The sequence below is a fragment of the Herpailurus yagouaroundi genome, unplaced genomic scaffold (assembly GCF_014898765.1).
Source record: "Herpailurus yagouaroundi ecotype Mexico unplaced genomic scaffold, PumYag 100, whole genome shotgun sequence".
Lineage (NCBI taxonomy): Eukaryota > Metazoa > Chordata > Mammalia > Carnivora > Felidae > Herpailurus > Herpailurus yagouaroundi.
In genome coordinates, this window is record NW_024412391.1 from 23,765,151 (window position 1) to 23,785,575 (window position 20,425).

Consider the following 20,425-nt stretch of genomic DNA (forward strand, 5'->3'; position numbering starts at 1 on the left):
AAAGGTAGGTAAGCACCTTCCACTTCTGTTAACTTTTCTTTTCTTTTTTTTTTTTCTTTCAACGTTTATTTTTGGGACAGAGAGAGACAGAGCATGAAATGGGGAGGGGCAGAGAGAGAGGGAGACACAGAGTCGGAAACAGGCTCCAGGCTCTGAGCCATCAGCCCAGAGCCCGTCGCGGGGCTCGAACTCACGGACCGCGAGATCGTGACCCGACTTCTGCGCCACCCAGGCGCCCCTTCTGTTAACTTTTCAATGTCTGTTTCTATGCACAGTATGATTTCTTCACCCAAATTACTGAGAAAATAAATGAGATCATGTTTACTGTTCCTTGCTGCTATAAGATGTGCCTTTTAAAAACGTCTAATATTAAACCACCGCTATTGAGTTCCATAACTGAATTCCATAGTCAAGGATCTTATCCTAGGCATGGCCCAGGTCTCCCCGCATGAAGGCTCCTTCTTGTTCTTTCTTGTTTAGGAGACAGATTATCTTCTTGGTAGGTCCATATGTATTTCCAAACCACCAAAGAATGAACCCAAACCTTGTCAACTCTGGTATCCCCCCAAATCCACATGCTCAGTGTGTGACTGGATATCCGTCAGGAAAGGAGAGCGCTGCCGGAGGCCCAAGGGTCTGGGACTTCGGAGGCAGGAGGCGCCTTCCACAGCCCTGCACAGTGGGAGGCACCTGGGAATGGCAGTCCCTTGTTTGTCACTGAGGAGTGGGGCTGAAGGCTGGATGGAGGGGCTACTTGCAAGTGTGGACGTCAGTCATGCTTTCACACCTCCTGCAGCGGACGTAGCAGCACCAGATGAACTTGCACTCGCACCTCTCCACGTGCCTGACCACGTGGGTGTTGTAGCCGCGGCCACAACAAAGGAGGTTGCAGCCGTCCGCGCCCTCTGACGTGCGGTTGCATTCTCTGCCCTGTGTTCCTGGGATCCCTAGTTTCTTGTCCTCTACACAGTAATTGGGAGACTTATTAAGGTAGAGCAGATCATCTTTGCGGATGGGTATCTTCCTCTGATCTTTTTCTCTCCTGCGCATTTTCCTCTTTATTTTGTCTGAGATTTGGATACTGTTTTCATATTTGTCCTTCAACAAATGGCCGATCTTTTCAAAGGAAGACATCGTTTTCCAGCACGTTTTCACAGCGCAGGAGCCGGACACTCCGTGGCAGCGACAGTCTACTGACATCAGCTTGGCGACGGCCTGAAACCCACAGGAATCGCATTAAATATCATTCATGAAGTGTCTTACCCAACAACAGAAGCGCGGCTGACCTCACCACTTCACTTTCTGGGTCCGTGTAGTCCTGCACAAAAACGATAGTTTTGAACATGAAGGGTCTCTACAGCTGCTTCAGGGTTCCAGTGTTTTGTCGTTCTGACCCTGCAGAGCAAACGTTTCCAAGTCTAATTTAAAGTAGTGGACCAGGCCAATGTAGTCATCAGGGTTTATCTGAGACACCTGAGGGACACTACTCTTATGTCTATTTTTGTGTTTAATTTCGGGGTGGGAAGATGTTCATGCATGCCTCCATGTTCCTGATATCGCACCTTGCTACTCATAGTGTAGTTCATGAACCAGCAGCACCAACATCACTTGTGAGAAACGCAACTTCTCTGGCCCCACTCTAGTCCCACAGAATCAGGATCTGCATTTTAATGAGATTCTCAGGGGACTCGTATGCACCTTAAAACTTGAGAAGCACCGACAGGATGGTCATCCTCGCCTCACAAGTGCATAGAAGCATCCGTGGAAACTTTGCAAATAACCAACGCACTAATCGCTGAGATTCTGATTTACTTGGCCAAGGTGGGGTCCAGGCAGTGGCACGTCCACAAAGCTGCTCAGATGATTCTAACGGGCATCCAAGCATGAGATCTATGGATTGAGAGTTCTCAGGTTTGATCACTGTAAAAGTCCATTACGTTCATGCGGGCTTGAGGCACCGTGTTATCCTCTGGTCACAGACCACATGAGAAACCCTGACTAATCAACTTAAATTGGTCAAAAGGAGAAGGGGCTGGAGAGTGTGGTTGCTCCCAGCAAATTCTTCCCCTGTTGTGGAAAATTAATTCAAAACATATGTCCTATTCTTGATGGATCAGTAGCACCATCCTAACATAGAAAAGGGATAATATATATACATAATTTTTCAATTCGAAGTGCTGAGTTTGGTTTATTCAGCCTGAGGAATTAAATGAAATTACATATATCTGTAAGAGTCCATTGCCTGGCACACATTAAGGTCTAAATAAATGCCCCCTTTCCCTGAAGAAGAAGGTCCGGGAAGAGTTGAGAGAAAATTTTACATGGGGCTCACCGTGCAAAAGCAATAGAGAGATTTCAAGAATTTTGGGGTTCTATTCTCTTATACAGCAGGCTGGTTAACACAGCTTCCTTCCATCCCTAGAGGACGACAGAGCAGATTAATAAATCGCCGGGGCTAGCTGTAGCGCTGACGGTCTGTCAGCATGCTGGGTAAAATGGGAAATTGATCTGCCCATTCAATAACTTGGAAATTATGTGTGTCATCTCACCAAAGAAAGGAAAACCTCACAGCTTAAATTCCACTTACAGTTCTTATCACGACTCTAAAATGACAGGGGTTTATGTTTTGCCATTTTATACTAAACTTGACACTGACGTGTTCGTGGAATGTTAGGTTTCCCAACAAATTAAGGTTTCTGAACTATCTAATGAGATGGACTATTTCGGACAATTTATAATATTTGCAACCTTGAGTGAGAGCATATGGTATTGATTTGTGCAATATTCGATACTTATTAGTGTTGAAAATAGTAAACAGAATAATATTTAAACCCTGTCCTTTATGGAATAGAGCACATATGCTCTTTTTGAATTCATAAAACTGAGAAGCAAGTAGCTATGTCTATTTCTTAGTAACTCAGGCAAAAGACAGCTTTCAATGATATGAAAGCAATTTATAAAGTATGGCACACAGCTTAGTTACTTAAATTTATGGCATTTGATATTCACAAAGACTTCCATTCTTTAAAATGTCTCCAGGCAAATAAATGTTCAAATTAATGCAATCTGCCTACTTTTGTTCAGATTTTAAGGGCTTGAAGGATATGAGAAAGAGAGAGCTCAGCTAATGCTAGGCAATAACAAAACAAATTGTCCAAAGAAAGCCAAAAATCTAAGAATGTCTGTTTATGTATTTAAACCTGATCAACATTCCTCACAGTCATCGCTTGGTGATTTAAAACTGCCTCTTGCTCAGGATCTTACTGAGGGGCCGATTTTTGTTTCATCAACCAGTTCAGACATCATGTATGGTGTTGCCAATTTGCAAAGCATGGAGGATGGAGTAGATGCTCACCAAATACTTACGGAATAGTTAGTCCAGCTCACTTGAACAGCTTTAACTCACTCTCTGTTGGTGCTCTGAAGCTGAAGAAAGAACTGAAAACCACCTTAAACAAAGGAGTCACTGCCAGGAGAGTCAATGGCATGGAAAGGTCTGGATCCTATGGGGCTCTCCTCCGATTTCTCAGCCCACAGCAGTGTTAGGCCACAGAGTTAGCACACATTACCTGCCAGGTTCGAAGGATAAAAAGGTGATATCTAATGATATCACCTGCTGAATTCACATCAGAATTTTGGGAAGATTTTCTTGCTATAGAAAACTAGAATCTTTTAAATACCTGGAGTTAGTTATAACTTTTCAGGGATGATATTTTTAAGTTTTGTTCGATTACCTTTCAATTCCATTATCTTTTTTGTCCTTAACAATAAGTATAAATATGGTATTTCTATCGTGTGTATATTTTATATTTATATTTTATTTATTTACATTTTATCATAAGTTTTATTGTATATATTTTATATTACATATGTTTTACCATATATATTATCATATATATGGATATAGATATAGACATAGCTATAGATATAGTCTAGGATAGAAAGACAAATAAACATCAAGGAGAAGAATTCCAATAACTTGACATGAAATTTAAATGATTATAGCCGCCCCCCCCAAAAAAAAAACTCTAAGGAAGAAACTTCGGCAAATAAGGATTAAAATAAAGCAATGTAATTACCATTAGGACAATTTGATGAAATGCAGAGTCCAAGGCAGATCACACACACACACACACACACACACACACACACACACGTACAGTTTAACTGCAGAACTTAGTGTTTCTCAGAGAACTTTGTCATAAATTATTTTACTTGATGTGGCTTTACAGAAAGAAATGCCTTGCACACAGTAGGTAGTTAATGAACATGTACTTACATATTATTCCAGTTTTACAAAAGAATGAACAGCATGGTTAAGACACTTGATTTACATAAGGAAAGTTGGTGATATATGATGTCAAGTCTGTATATGCAGCTGGAGAATTTTAGTAGAACAGAGAAAAATGAAAATGGAAAATGTAGTATACTTAAGGAAATTGCATGAACACTCCAAAAAAAAGTATATTCTGGAGCTTTTCAGCTGGGATTCTTGATTAACATCAAACAGCCGCTCTGAATTGCAGCGATAGCAGCCATTTTCTGCTAACAGGAAAAGTTAGAGAACAGCATTCGTATGAGTAGTATGTGGTTATGAGAAAATTCCTTTCTCTACTCTAGTTGAGTTGTTAAGGTTTATAACGATATTAACAGAGGAATGTTTTGTTAACTATTGCAAACAGATGTGCACATTTTGGTGGAATATTTTTCAACTATGGGAGAGCAATTAGGAGGGTAGCATTCAATTTACTGGGCTCTTTGTGTTAAGTTTTGGTTTGATGAACTTCTAATGAAGTGAAATAGGAAAGATGTATCATTAATACTTAATGTAAAAATAGAAACTGCTAAGAAGTGGTCTAAGGAGGGACTGGTCCCACAATTTTGATTCAGAGGCAACACAGCAGGCGATGATTGTTTTCCAGTGTATCGCTTTATCCAAACTTCACAGAAATGACCAAAACAAAACAAAACAAACTATTGTGGAACATTTTGTTATAAACATTTCATTTTGTCAACTATCAGATGATCTGGTTAAGTTTTTAGGAAAACTGTGACATAAGGTTGGATGGTTATATGTAGAATTCCTATTCCTCTGACCCATTTTGTCTCTTTCAGTCCAAAAATATATTTGAACCTGCTGAAAAGCAAAACACTTATGTGTTGTTCAAGTACTTATAAATATTCTTGAAACAGGTCAATGAAAATTTGGGGTTGGGCCCTTCCCACTTTTTTGAGTTACTCATCATAAAACAAATTATGGGGTAGGGAAACTTAAAAGTTTATGAGGTGGACATGGGAAGAATGGAAATATTTTAAGCACACCAAAAGAAATACCCATAAATATTCCAAGTCACATTATTCCCAGAAGTTCTGCCCCTGGAAGACATCACATCATTCTGTTAGCCAATCACCATTCAGCAACATTATTCTTGGAGTCATAACTTTAGGAATGGTGTCAGAAACCAAGTGGGAATCAGAGTATTTAAGGTCAGCGGTTAGAAAATCATCTATCCTGCTCACAGCACTACTAAGCGCCAGTACCCACATTTCTCTGAACGCTTTCCTACATTTTGAGTTTGGGATTTTGAGACGAGGAAAATCAACTCAATTGAATGCAGACCTTGAACTTTACTCAGAAGAATATGCCTATTAGATTAAAATCCTAATTGCCAATCTTAAAAATGGAGTTGATTGTTCTTCCATATTAGATAATAGCCTGGAAACCTGGTTGGTTTTTGTTGTTGTGGGGGGGGGGGGAGGGGGGGCTTGGCTGCAGTGGAAAGAAAAATACAAAATGGTTTTGAATTGTAATATTTCATGAAAACAGACCAACAAAAACTCCAGTCCAGGTAACGTTTTGTAATATTTTAAGACTCTATGTAGACCAATGAAGAACAAAAAGACTCAGTAGAGAAAACTCCAAAATGTACACAAACTGCATATATATGTATAGACTGAATTATTTTCTGCATGATTAGAATAATAGCAAAAACCTCAGTAATGTGAGAAGATTGTTTTTTGCCAACAAACAGTGGATTAAAATTGATGCTAAATAGTTGTATGTTTTTAATAAACTTGGAATATAAATACTAGTTGAAGATCAAGTGGTTACTGAGGCAAATATTGCTACCTAATTAGAAACAACACACAAGACAGAATAACACTAAATACCTGCCTAATGATACTGATAAAAACACAGAATACTGCAGAGCTTCTCAGAAGTTTAGGGATAGCTTTATTCAGGGAATTAATCATGACATGAATTTCCAAGTTTTGTTTTCTAGTGAAATGTTAAAACTCCCTACAAAATTATTTAAAGAATGATTAAAGAAGATTTAAGATCTAAATTGATAATTAATATACATTTGTGGGTCTTTTTAAAGATATTAATTTGACTTAATGTGTTTCTCATCCTAACTCTAGAGTTTTAAAAAATATGTATTAAGAAACACAAACATATATTTGACCTCTTTTATATTCATATGTTAGAGATAATTTTAAAAATCCTTTAGTGGATAATGTTTACATTGAAGCAGAACCTCATTCATTTAATTTTTTTTTTTACATGGAAAACTTTAAGAAGAGACATGTGCGTAACTGTGGTGTCAGGCAAGGATTACTTTATTAAATTTTAAAATTTCTAAACAAAAATATGAAAAGCCTACCTAGCTATTTACTGACTTGCCTAGTTTCTATTTTGCTATTTTGAATCAATATTCACATTGAATTAAAAATTCAGATTTGAATTTGAAGCATCATGGTGATAATAACATTTATTGAGATTTCTGTTTTCGCATTATAAACCAGAATGGCTAAGTAAAGAAAGCTGGCTGAAACTTGTACCTATTCTAAGTGGGTTCCATTTATTCACTTTCCAAAAATGTAAAACAAATGTAACATATACTTTAAATATTTCTGGCAGATACTGCAACTTGCTTTAATTTATTTCAGGAGAATGTGGCAGATTGCAATGATTACTTTGGGACCTTTACAGGTTATTGGATATTTACAATAATATAGGATATGTGCTGATATTCCTGTCCTAAAGAGATTATCACAACATAGAAAAAGTATATTCATAAAAAGGTTTTGACTGTTTTAAGAAGCTCACTATGAATTGCCAAGTAATTCCCCTATGTTGTAGAACTCAAATTTTATTGTGTCAATATTCATTAAAATAAATATGTAAAAGTGAAATTAAGCTACAAATTTATTCCATTTTAAGAAAACTTTAGTATAAAACACAGAATTCATAAAAGAGGTTAATTAGATGGTGGTTCTTCAAATTTAATTAAAGATTAAATTAAATCTTTAATATGTATATATTTAAATATCCACATGTTTAATGTATCTAAAGCTTCTTTACATTTATCTGCATTTATTGTTTTTTATAATGAATCTGTATCACTTTATAATAAAATAACTAATTGTCTTTAAAAAAGATTTGTTTTACCAAAATATTAGTTAGGAGTTACGAATTCTCTAATGTATCCAAGAATGTTTGCTGGAGAAAGTACGGACGCATTGATCACATGATGTTTAGGAGCCATTTCCCACTAAAAATAGATTTAAAGAAATAATCAAAAGTCATATTTAAGACGGAATTTGCTTCAGTACCATTAGGCAGATCCTATAGATCTTATTCTGGCTCTATCGCTAAGGGGATGGAACAAAATCACCCAAAGGCATGTGCACATCTATTATTTTATAATTAGTGTTCCAGGTAGACAAAATATAAAATCACCAATACATCAACCCCTATCCGATGGAGAACTTAAACTGAATCGATGTAGAAGTCATACATATTGTTTATGTATACAATAAACACATGCATATATTATACATATAGATGACATATATGTTTCTTCCACTACCAGTGTATGTTTTTAAAATCACTTGGACAGATTCATTCAGAAGTGTCATCCCAGTGTTATTTAAAGGCACTAGATTTCATTCCATTTTCTGATACATACCTGCCTTCCGGCTTCATTGTTGTGTAGGTTCATTGCTAACAGAACTTTGCTTTCTTTTCCTGTGGTGTTTTTGATGGGGAAATCTAGGAACTTTCTGCTGAACCACATGCCATACTGGACATCATCGGAGCAGCCCCCCCAGTGCCAGCCTTCACTAGCTGAGCCGCCATTCTGCAAGGTGGTGTCACAGGAGCACTCGGTCATGTTGCCTGCACTGCATGACCTGGTCACAGAATGCACCAGGCCTGCAGCCATCACAGCATAAATAAATGCTGTTTCCTTGGTGCCTAGAACAAAACATAAATTGCTGAATGGAAGAGCCATACCTCCGTCTGTTTATGTTCATAGCAAAGCCTCCTTCTTAACCTCTTAGCAGGAAAGTGATTTTGCAATTACTTTCAATGGATGCTTTAATGAGTACATATTTAGAAAGGACAATTTCATATTGTTTTAGTCTTATAAAAAAGCTACATTAATTTTCAGTATTCCACTTGGGGGGCATTTTTATATATTGTACAGCATAAATTGCCCTCATGACAATTAGAATCATCTGTTTATTTTTAAAATTTGAAATGTATGCCAGCACCTAGCTCAGTACTTAATAGACAATAAAAGTCCAATAAGTACATATTGAATTTAAAATCCTTCTCATGGATACAGTAAATGGTAATACAATGTCCAAAGAGTCCAGATTACCTTTATTTTTACATTTCAAATGTGTTCTCACAAAACACAAGCTGAAAAACTTGGTGTGATTTTTGTTTGTGTAAATAATACACGTCAGAATGCAAATTAAAATTAAGCAAAGGCCAAAGCAATCAGTAGATGTTACAGTTTACTTTCACATCAAAGACTGTTTTTTTTTCCCAAGGATATCATAAACAACAGTCACTGATATTAATATGGAACAGTTAAATATTTTATATAGTGCTAGCTAATCCTTTTACAGTCTTAAAAGCAGTGAAAGTCACCAGCAAAGAAATGAAATGTCACCAGCAAAGAAAAAAAAAAAAAAGAATTGTTATAGAAATCTACTGAGTATATATTTAGCCCACCTGCAATAGAGTTTGAGCTAAAATCTTTGAAAATTAAAGTTCATTAAAACATTAGTAAAATGGGCTAGAAGAGACTCAGCAAATGACCCTTTTTTCTTTTGAGATAAGATTGGAGTAGAAACAGTTGCATGCCCGTTGTCCAAAAAACCTTTTCAACAGCTGATGTCCCTGAATTTCACCAACTAAAACTTTTCTGCTTCTAATTCTCCTTCTTCTCCTTCTTCCTTCCTTCCTTCCTTCCCTCCTTCCTCCTCCTTTTTTTTCCCCCTTCTTCCTTCTTTTTTCTTCTGCGGGGGTGCGGGGAGGGGCAGGCCCCCTTCGGAAAGGCGCGCCGGCCAAAACGCAGCGGGGCAAATGCAATACTTTGGCGGCGATGCGTGCAGGGAGCGGGTGGAGAAGGGTCAAAGGAGGAGGGAGGACGGAAATGAATGTGAAAAACAACAACGAATCTTTCGGCGCCCAGGTTCTAAAATTCTTTGAATCTGCTGATATTCCTAGAACAATCCTGGTTCCCTGAACCTTTATCCCTACAGAGTCACTGGGCACGTGGAAGTGGAACTTTGTTTTACTGCAGCTTCCCGCGCCGCGGGTCTGCTCTCTGGAGGGCAGATATAAAAGGAAAGGAGACCAGAGGGGAGAGCCAAAGTAGTCGCGCTCGGGTTAGCCGCACGTTGAGTTGTCCAGGACGTTCCCTTTTACAATCACCGTTATTCTGTCTGCCCCGCGCTCCGAGGTGCCAACAAACGTGGGGCTTCGCTGCAATTAGCCCCTTGTCCAAGGCTCGGTGCGCAGCGGAGCTCTTAAATCAAAGCAGATGCGGCGGCAGCATTCCCTGCTGCCGACATCATGTTTCTCCAGCTGGTCACCCACGTAGGGGGGCGCTACGGGGTCCGAGGGGTCGGCGGGGTGGAGTGTCAGTTTTTCTGCAACTCCCGCCGAGCGCCGCGGGACGGAGGAAGAGCTACAGCTCCTAGCGCCCCACTCTGGACCTGGGGAGGAGTCACCCCCCTCCAGGACCGCACCTGCACCCGGGCCTGGTTTCCGTCACCCCCCCCCCCCCCAATTCTCGTCCACTAAAGGACCTCTTTTGGGATTGAGACAGCGGCGGACCACGAAAGCACTCCTTCATTTACCGTACTTGGAGGAGTTGTCGCCCTCCATCCTGCGCCATCCCCGAGGGTCCGGGACTTACCGCTGCTCAGCTCGTAGCCAAAGAGGGGGCTGGTGCCCGGCTGGGCGGTGGCGGTGACCAGGCAGTTCCATCTCTCGTGTCTGAACTGGCTCCTGCACTCCTGAATGCCCAGCCGCGCGCCCTCCCCGATGCTCGGCAGCAGGTACGGTTTCCTCTTGCACAGCTCCTTCTGGCGGCTGTTCAGCGGCAAGTTGGCGCAGCCCAGCTTCTCCGGAACCCCAAAGGAAGCGATGCCCAACCACCTGTAAGACACCGCCGCCCCTAGCGTGAGCCGCTCCCCAGCTCTCCTCTCCGATCCCAGGTGTTTTGCCAAATTTTGGGTCATCCGCCCTAGGGCCCCCGGCCCTGCTCCCCCGCGTCAGCGGGAAGTCCCCCGAGGCTGGGCACCCCTTTTGCCACAACCCCCGTGCCGCCCCCATACTCACATCCAATTTCCTTGGGCTCCGCAGGGGAACAGCGCGAGCAGGGCTGCCCACAGCGCGCACAGGCGGGACAGTCCCAGGAGCGCCGCTCTGTCCATGGCCCCAGCATGGAGTCCCCCGGCCCCAGCCGCTCCACTGCTGCCCTCTCTGCCCAGAGGCCCGCCAGGCCAGAGGTCAGTTCCCCAGAACCAAGTTGTCCCTCGCCCCCTCTCTCCCTGTGAGACAACATAAAAAGAAGGCCAGCGGTGGTAGGGGCTCTCAGCAGCCTTCCCCTCACTTGCAGGGAGCAGTTGGAAGGAGGTGGAGAAAGGAGCTTGGGGCCCTCCTCCCGCGCGGAGCTGGAGGTGTGCAAGAGGTGCGGGAGCGTCCCTCGCCGAAATAGGTGAGAAACTTCTGTTGGTGTAGCTGTCTCCATCGCCCCCGGCCTCTCCTCCCATCTCCTCCCCCTGGCCGCTCCTGGAGCCTGATTGGCCCAGCCTCGGCCCCGCATCTCATCATCCCCGGACCTCAAGCTCCCATTGGCTGCGAGCGGGCTCCGCGGGGGGCGCTCGGGCCCGCTGCTCCGTCCGGGACAGCGCGTCCAGACCCGGGTGTGTTCGTGACCTTTCCTCCTGTCGCGGTCTTCTAAGAGCGGGTCTCGGCGGGAGGGGTATTGATTCAACCCGAAGACGGCCAGGGCCGCTTCTGTCTTAGCAACCCTGGGGGAAGGCGTGGGTCGAATGGGAGATGTTTGAGTTCCACCCACCCCACTCGCATTTGGATTAATTACCCTCTGGGTGGAGTGGCTGGAAAACCTCACTGCCCCCGTTTCTTTCCTCTCCCTCACCTCACAGGAGAGTAATCTTTTTGAGTCAGAGTTGGTACCAAACAAGTTGACCTTTCAACACTGCTTGAGGTCTCAACGTGTCAGGAGACTTCAGATGGGTGAAATGCTGTCAGGCTTGAGGTCGTCGTCATTTAAATAGACATTTATTTATTTTTAGCCAAAGAGAAGGTTCTGGCCTCCTATCTAATCTACCATATTTACATGGTGTTACGCGATTTCGTTTTCCCGGTTTGTCTTACTTTCTGCAGTCTTTGAGAGCATTGTCAGAAGACGGAGGAAGGAGAGAGACAGAATGTGCGAGAGAGAGCTTCTGGGGAGCTCTAGAGTAGATGAGGGTTGCGTCCCTGCCCTTATCGCCACTCGGTATTGTGGCTCACGTGGAGACCTTGGACAAGGCTACACACGGAGGACACAGTTTAAAAAGTTACTCGTTAAACGCTTCATGTTTGCCCAGTACTGTGGGAATTTATAGACAGTGTCCCTTCCCTCAAGTTCACACACCAGCCACAGAGACAAGTCTAAAACAGAAGAATTTGAGATTTCACTGAAGGAGAGCGTAGAGTCCAGTGAGGCACTCTAGAGCCAAAGAGAGTGGGGAAGCCAGAGAATGTATGGTGCCCGGCAGTTTAGGAAGGCTAGGGAACCAGGGATTTTCAGGATAGAAGATCTCTGGGACAATTGGGAAGGCAAGCTGGACCCTCTCAGCCGTCGTATCCAACAGTCCTGCCTCACCTGGCTGGTGACATGAAGTGTTTCTGAGAGGTGTCACCTGCTCCCCAGAGGACTTCTGAAATGGTAGTAAATTCTCAGGGTGGACCTACCAGACTTACTCGGATAAAAGATTGGCTTTCCTTTGCTTTGTCCTCAAATAAAGGATTTTATTTGCTGCATGTCTCCTCCATCAGCCCAGAGCAATAAAAGCTCACTGAAATTCCCATCCCATCCCATTCATGCCTTTATCCAACAAATATTTGTTGAGCGAACACTATGTACCAGGTCCTAAAGCCACATTGTAATTTTTAGAGAGTCAAGTTGATGATAGGGTGTAGTTCCTGATCCAGACATATTTTGGCTAATGGCTAGTGGCCTCTCTCAAAATCAGAGCCTTCATCCAAGCTCACTTTATTCTGTGAGCCTCTCCAGGGGGATCATGGAGCATTTTCTGCTGTATCCCCGCCATTGGGCCCAGCGCATGAAATCTTGGTTTTGAACAGAATTTATTGAGTGGATTAACATGATGAGGAACGCCCTGAGTGCATACCTAAGTGGTCTAAATGATGAAATAAGAGAAGTGACTTCCTTTTCAGGGGGAATGGGGGAGGGGAGAACATTAATACTTAGGGATTATTCTGTCCATACCTCTAAAGCAAAGGGTATTTATTTCCAAGAGTTGATGGAGCTGAAGAAATACACTTTTCATTCAATGAACAGACATCGGAGTGCCTTTTTTTTTTTTTTTTTTTTTTTTTTTTTTTTGCCAGACATTCATGCACGGAGAGCCTGATGAGTGCCTCTAGTATTCAGTCTCTTACTCTCGCTTTGTCTCTCTCTTCTCTCTCTCTTTCCACACAAAATTTCAACCCTCCCAAATTGGTACTCATTTTATAGATTAAAAAATGAATTGGAGCTGTTAAAAACTTGCTCAAGGTCACTCAAGTAAGTAGTAGAGTCAAAAATAAGTCTTATGAAAGGGCACCTGGGTGGCTCAGTCAGTTGAGCGTCCGACTTCGGCTCAGGTCATGATCTCACTGTCTGTGGGTTCGAGCCCCACGTCGCGCTCTGTGCTGACAGCTCAGAGCCTGGAGCCTGCTTCGATCCTGTGTCTCCCCCTCTCTCTGCCGCTCCCCCGCTCTCACTTTGTCTCATTCTGTCTCTCAAAAATAAATAAATGTAAAAAAAAAAAAAAGTCTTATTGTAGCGGCTTGTTCTTTCCACCTCAATATACTGCTGCATAACCTAATTCACAACTTTCTTTCTTTCTTTCTTTCTTTCTTTCTTTCTTTCTTTCTTCTGATTAAACTCCACATCACTGGGCTTCAGGGGCTAAATTTCTCTTTTGTGTTCCATGGTTCTTCATATCACAGTTCACCGATCTCTCCATCAGAAGAGTTCGTCTGTCCTCTGAACAACCCACGATGGGTTGCCTTGAAGTGGATCTCACTGAGGCAGATGTCCGTCCACCTGGGTATCCTGCCGCTTGCCCCCTCCTCACTGTCTGGTTTCGGCAGCCGAGACAGAGCAGTGGGGAGAGCAATGGGTGAGTTGGGTGACTGAGGCGCCAGTCAGCCAGTTGTACTCTTAGGCAATTCATTTCAACACTGAGTCTCAGTTTTCTCACCTTTAAGATTATAAAAAGCTCTCTTTCAGATCTGAAGCTCCTACTAGCGTTCCCATAGGGCTGGAGGGAGGGAAGTAGTGGGAGTGTGTGTGTGTGTGTGTGTGTGTGTGTGGCAATGGGGGGTGGGAGACTGCATTTGCTAGTGGATTTATAACCCCAGGAGGAGGAAGCCTTTAGTCATTGACAAGGGCATGTCTACTTGAGTGATGGCCCAGTTTCCAGGGTGACACAGGCTAGACTTTTTTGGCCCCTATCCTGCATCTTCAGTTCTACTTTTCCTTCTGAGTTTCAATTAAAATGAATTCTTTTAATTGCAAAAGTCTTTTTAAATGGTTGAACTTTAGGGGTACCTGGGTGGCTCAGTTGGTTAAGCGACCAGCTGTAGCTCAGGTCATGATCTTGCAGTTCGTGGGTTCAAGCCCCACATCAGGCTCTGTGCTGATGGCTCAGAGCCTGGAACCTGCTTCAGATTCTGTGTCTCCCTCTCTCTTTGCCCTTCGCCTGCTCGGGCTCTGTCTCTCTCAAAAAATAAATACACATTAAAATTAAAAAAAAAAAAGATTTAACTTTAAAATGCAGTATAATCTAGGGCTACCTGCGTGTCTCAGTCAGTTGAGTGTTTGGCTCAGGTCATAATCTCACAGTTTACAAATTTGAGCCCTGCATCAGGCTCTGTGATGACAGCTCAGAGCCTGGAGCCTGCTTCCAATTCCGTGTTTCCCTCACTCTCTGCCCCTCCCCCACTCGTTCTGTCTCTCTCTCAAAAATAAATAAACATTAAAAAATTTTTAAAAATTAAAATAAAATACATTATAATGTTATCAGGCCATATGAAATTTATTTATATTTTTTTTATTTTTTTAGAGAGTGTATGTGTGCATGCAAGTGGGGGAGGGGCAGAGGGTGAAAGAGAGAGAGAGAGAGAGAGAGAGAGAGAGAGAGAATCTTAAGCAGGTTCCATGCCTAGCATGGAGCGCCATGCTCACTGTGAGATCATGACCTAAGCAGAAATCAAGAGTCAGATGCTCAACTGACTGAGCCACCCAGGTGCCACGATATGAAATTTTATTTTGAGGGTAAAGGAAATTACAGATATTTTATTTATTCTGGAATGTGAAAGTGAGGAGTTCTTTTATAATCTAATTTATATCTCTAATAGAATATGGTTCATGTCTCCTATCATTAATGAGGATTATACTATCTAGAGAAAATAAATGATGGGTCAAATCCAAACATATATATAACCACACATTTCAAATTGTTAATTTTTTAAGCAGCAAGCAGGAGCTTTGCTTCCTATTTATTGTTTACAATTCATAATTTGGAGAGAGGACACACTATTAACAGGCCAATAAATTATGACCTGATGTTTTACTGTGTTACGCAAGCTATCTAAGCTTCAGGTATCCATATCCGTAAAACGTTGCAAAGATTTTCTCATTCATTGTTCATAAATACAAACTTTGCTATGTCATCTCATGATCTGAACCCAGCTACCTAAAATTTGATTAAGGCTAAGAAAATCACCATGTGACTCCAAGTTTGCACAGGTTATTGAAGCATCTATGCTGTCTTGATTCCGTAAGGAGAATGTGTATATGAACCGGTTTTCCTAGCAGGGGTTAGGGGTTTTGAGCTATATTCCAGAAGAGGGTGTTTAGGAGGGGGAAAGCCAGATTTCAAGCATATCCATTCACTCAAGAGAGCTCTCTCAAGGGACTGAATCTGTCGTAATGGGGGCCATCATTGACCAGCTGGGCCAACTGCACCAGATAAGGAGCTGGCTGGCAATAAATCCTACTGCCCACTCAGGACTGTTGTAGATTATTCGTTGTAGAACCGAGAGGGGCCTGTTCTTTCTGGTAGTTTTCTCTCAGTCCCTGGGAAACTCAGCAAAAAAGTCTGCCTGCACAGATACGCCTTGGACTCTGCCTCTGGCAATCCATCAGAGAACGAGACTTCTAAGGACCCTGTTGTAAGAATTTCTGCTCAGATCACAGAGACTTATGTACTGGAAACTGATACCAGAAGCACCCAGCTGGTCTTAACTCCCATGATAGAACAGAAGACCAGAGGTGACTTTTTACATAACTGGGTCCCCATCCATTCTATTTTAAATTCCACCTGGATGCTACCAGTGTGGAACAGAGCACAGGCCTACTGGCTCTCAGGCAGGGGGCGGAGAATGATATTCTGGACATCCTGCTGTCCTTTGGTGGCCCGAAAGGCCAGAGAGAAAGTCAGACTCGGAGCAGCAGAGGTGATGCCAGGGGCACAACCAACACAAAGAGGAGTTGAGAAAGGATGCTGTCTTGCTTTTTAAATTTCCGCAAGTATGAGAGTGAAAATCTTTTTGGCTACTTGTCCTAAAAATCAAGGTTGAGGGAGAGAAGTGGCCTATCTCTAGTGGCAATCTCTTTGGAAGGAGGGAATACAAGTAAAACACCATCACTGACAAATGAGAGTGGTCACTCTTGCCTCAGGGCACAGGTAAGCAGAACACACAAAACTGAAATACGGGAGGATGTAGCTTTCACAGTCTCTTCGGTGAATAATTACTGATTTTAATAAGTTATCAAGAAAATGACTTCAACAATCTGGCACTTACAGTTTTTAGAGTACTATTTTTAGGGTGATCACTGGGCTGTCTCTAATGGAAAAAACAAATTTTCTCTTTTTTTCCATTTTACTAAAATTGAGCAACCTTCCAACTTCAGCTCAGGTCATGATCTCATGGTTGGTGGGTTCAAGCCCCACGTGGGGCTCTGTGGTGACAGCTCAGAGCCTGGAGCCTGCTTCGGATTCTGTGTCTCCCTCTCTCTCTGCCCCTCCCCCACTCTCTCTCTCTCAAAAGTAAATAAACATTAAAAAAAATAAATAAAATTAAGCAACCTTAAATTTTAAGGGAGAAAATTTGGAGAAAGAGTCCTTTAGAAACTTTCTCGTTGTCTATCTCATTCTAACTGCTAGGTCAAATAATTACACTTGACTGTTAGGATGTAATAAATACTTGGCCGATAAAAGACCATTTAAAAATCAGCCCAGGCTGAAGTTGCTTTTGCTTTTTTTCTAATGTTTATTTTTGAGAGACAGAGCATGAGTGAGAGAAGGGCAGAGAGAGGGAGACACAGAATCCAAAGCAAGTTCTAGGCTCTGAGTGTCAGCACAGAGCCGGACACGGGGCTGGAACCTACAAATCGTGAGATCATGACTTAAGCCAAAGTTGGAGGCTTAACTGACTAAGCCACCCAGGTGCCCCTGAAGTTGTTTTTGGATTCAGGGTTGCTGTTCACATTCCACGACTGGCTACTGTCCTCATTGTGGGTGGGATGCATGTTCAGGTGTTTAAGTATGCCCAACCAATTAACAGCATTTGGGATTTACCTGGGTCTCTGTCTTCACACGGAGGTGAATCACATTTTTAAAAAGTTTTTAAGTTTTATTATTTATTTTCAAAATAGATAATAAAGAGAGAGAGAGAGAGAGCATGAGCAGGGAAGGGGCAGAGAGAGGGAGAGAGAGAATCCCAAGCAGGCTCTGTGCTGCCAGTGCAGAGTCAGATGTGGGGCTTGATCATGACCTGAGCCGAAATCAAGAGTTGGTTGCCTAACCAACTAAGTCACCCAGGCTCCCGGAGGCGAATCACATTTAAAATTGACTTTAATGTTTTCACTTACCTGACTGAAATCCTTCACAATTTCGTATTTACTCCTTTAAAAAAAAAAAAAAAAAAAGTTTATTTATTTTGAGAGACAGAGCGTGAGCGGGGGAGGAGCAGAAAGAGAGGGAAAGAGAGAAAATCCCAAGCGGGCTCTGCACTGTCAGCACAGAGCCCTATTTGAGACTCAAACTCATGAAACTATGAGATCATGACCTGAGCCTAAATCAAGAGTCAGACACTTAACTGACTGAGCCACCCAGGTGCACCCTTGTTTATTCCATTTTAAACTCTTTGGTTTGACTTCTAAATCCTTCATTCAGGATTTGTCTATAGCAGTCATTTCTTTTCTTTCCTTTTTTTTTTTTTTTTTTTATTTATTTTTATTTTTGTGACAGAGAGAGACAGAACATGAACGGGGAGGGCCAGAGAGAGGGAGACACAGAATCTGAAACAGGCTCCAGGCTCTGAGCTGTCAGCACAGAGCCCGACGCGGGGCTCAAACTCACCAACCGCGAGATCGTGACCTGAGCCAAAGTGGGCCGCTTAACTGACTGAGCCACCCAGGCGCCCCTAGCAGTCATTTCTGATGAAATTCACTCAATTTCAGCACATGTATTCGTCCTAGACAGCCCAATTTCTTTCTCCTCTTTTCCATGAGCAGGGGCTGCATATTCCCATTTCGATTTCTTGAGAAGCACTGCCTCCATGCCTAAATTTTCTTCTCTTTCCTTTTTCATGTACCCAAACCCACCTACCCATCCTTTGAGTCATACCACTTTAGGAAGCCTTCCACAGTTGACCGTATTAATGTATTGCTTTGTCCAGTTGCTACATCATCCGAGGTACCTACCAGGAAATTTGTCACGTAATTAACTTTTGCTCTCTGATAGTTTTATGTGCTTTAATTGTAAGTCACCAAATAGATTGTAAATGTCTTCAAACCAAAAAGAATGAGTAACTTTTTTTTTTGCAACCTCCCTTCCCCCATTGCCCGTAAGGCTGAGTGCGTATTAGGCATTCAATAATGATTGTGTGGTTGCTGTTTTAACTGACAAGGAATTTCTCATAACAGTGGAATCAATAAAGCATTAAGTTGAGAGCTGTCAGCATTGACATAATCTACTCGTTTACCACTTTTCAACTGGAAATTTGCCAAGACTTGTACCTAGTACATTGCATGAGTATGTGCCACATGATTTGCTCAAGTTCCAAGGGGACCACCAGATGGCTATGTCTAGAGTATTCACAGCTTCAGTTTCTGCTCGTGTTAAAATCAGTAAATAAGCTGATGCTCTTAAATCTTTCTGACAAATCTGTAGCTGTGCCATGTGCTCCTTCCAGGTAAGTTTGTTGAGCCGGGCTAATAACTCAACCGCTTACTGGAGTTTCCTCCAGAGAATACTTGCATTTGAGTAGGCAAGGGCTCCGAGCCCAGGAGATTTACGAGGGCTCAGAGACATAAACACAAACGGCATAATAGGTGTGAGGTGTGTTCCAAACGTGGCCCCTCTCACCTTCTGTTAATGATTACGAAGGGAGGCATCAATACAAAAACAGCCGACTGGAGGCTCTCAAGTTTGCAATCTGATGAAGTCTTCTGGTGCCAGACCAATTTTGGGGGCTGTCACATGGCTTAGTGAAGCAGCTTCCAAAGTGGGCTGAAAACCACAATATTGATATACTGGGCCACATGCCAGAACAGAGCCTGAGTCCAGCCGACCGGGTAAAAGATTCCAGTTGCTACTTTAGCACCAGCGCATTGTCTGGAATCCCCAGGGCACACTCGTGAAACCAGTACCAGACAAATATAGCGGAGCCACTTTTTAATGCTGTTTTGGGGAGAGAACTAATATTTGCCTTATAGGTTAACCGAGTTATGGCAGGTTTCGGCTGGGAGGAGTTTTCCTTCAGGAACTGATTTGGCCCTCAGCATATCTTAATCTTATAGGAATTGCTGGCAGTCTAGGGTGGGGTTCAGTGCTGGAATCTTACCCTTCCTACTCCACTCCCCTCCCTGCCCCAGGGGTTCTGCTGAATAAAGCATGCACGGAGAGAACTGAACTGGTTTGGGCAAAGTATCGGCTTTATCAAATGTAAGGCTTCCTAGTAGAGCTAGATTATGCAAAGTGAAGTTTCCTCTTCCTCCTCTCCTCCCCAGTTTGAAGACAGCAAGGCTGACAGAGCAAGGCTGATCCAATATGTCCACTCTGTTCCAGGCTGAGAAGCTAGACCTGAGAGAAGGGCTAGGATAAGGCAACAAGAAGTCAGAAGAGAGCTCAAGCTACTTAAAGATGTCCAGGTCTATGAAGAGAGAGGGTGGGACTATCTTGCTTGTGGGACACCTGTGCTGATGGACACCTACTGACGGGCCACTCTTTCTTCACAGGGGAATAGGTACAGACTTCCTCATGATAGAAGAAGGAAATGAGAATACAGACATGTTGAAGGAAATCCTCACTTCCTTAGGCAAAGAGAGCAAGTTCATCAGCCCTGCCACCTACTATAAAATGTAGTGTTGTAAGCCCTCAAAACAGATGGGTGGGCAGATGAAGAACCTTCACAGAAGCCATAGGCAGGATACACGTGACACAAATGCTCTGGACTGTATTCTGAGGAAAGACAAGTTATACAGTGGCACACCGGTCAGGGAAGGGTTAGCATAGGGCATATCAGTGCTCACTGTAAGGCTATCCACTTTTGCACTTGGAAGCCTTGGGAAGACAAAAGCAGTGCCTCCTTATCAATCACTCTTGACTGTACAGATTAAATCCAAAGGGGCAGAGGGATGATTTCACACACAAAAAATCAGTGTCCCTAAACAATGTCCTCCTCCACTTTTTAAAGCTTAGAAGACATTGTTTTATTTTCCTGCTTGTGGTTTCCCTTGGTAACATTAAAATGAACTCATGATCCCTGACACATTGTCATCTCAGGCAAGTGGCTCAGAAGCATGTTGGG

The 20,425-nt window shown here is 42.7% G+C and overlaps 1 protein-coding gene across 1 annotated transcript; it reads right to left on the reverse strand.

The window, feature by feature from the left end:
• Positions 1-241: 241 nt before the first annotated feature.
• On the reverse strand, positions 242-10,759 carry WNT16 (Wnt family member 16). Its single transcript, XM_040472132.1, has 4 exons — positions 10,646-10,759; positions 10,221-10,462; positions 7,974-8,260; positions 242-1,215 (listed from the first exon to the last, which is right to left on the reverse strand). Exons 1-4 carry the CDS (start codon positions 10,738-10,740, stop codon positions 751-753), a joined length of 1,089 nt encoding a protein of 362 aa, XP_040328066.1. The 5' UTR covers positions 10,741-10,759; the 3' UTR covers positions 242-750.
• Positions 10,760-20,425: the final 9,666 nt, after the last annotated feature.

What these genes read in the sequence shown, in the direction of transcription:
- WNT16 (XM_040472132.1), bottom strand. Translation starts at nt 10,740, where the DNA reads ATGGACAGAGCGGCGCTCCTGGGACTGTCCCGCCTGTGCGCGCTGTGG. An exon ending in TGGCTACGAGCTGAGCAGCG is followed by an intron (nt 8,261 to 10,220) that starts GTAAGTCCCGGA and finishes GTTTTGTTCTAG; the next exon opens with GCACCAAGGAAACAGCATTT. An exon ending in ACAATGAAGCCGGAAGGCAG is followed by an intron (nt 1,216 to 7,973) that starts GTATGTATCAGA and finishes TGTGGGTTTCAG; the next exon opens with GCCGTCGCCAAGCTGATGTC.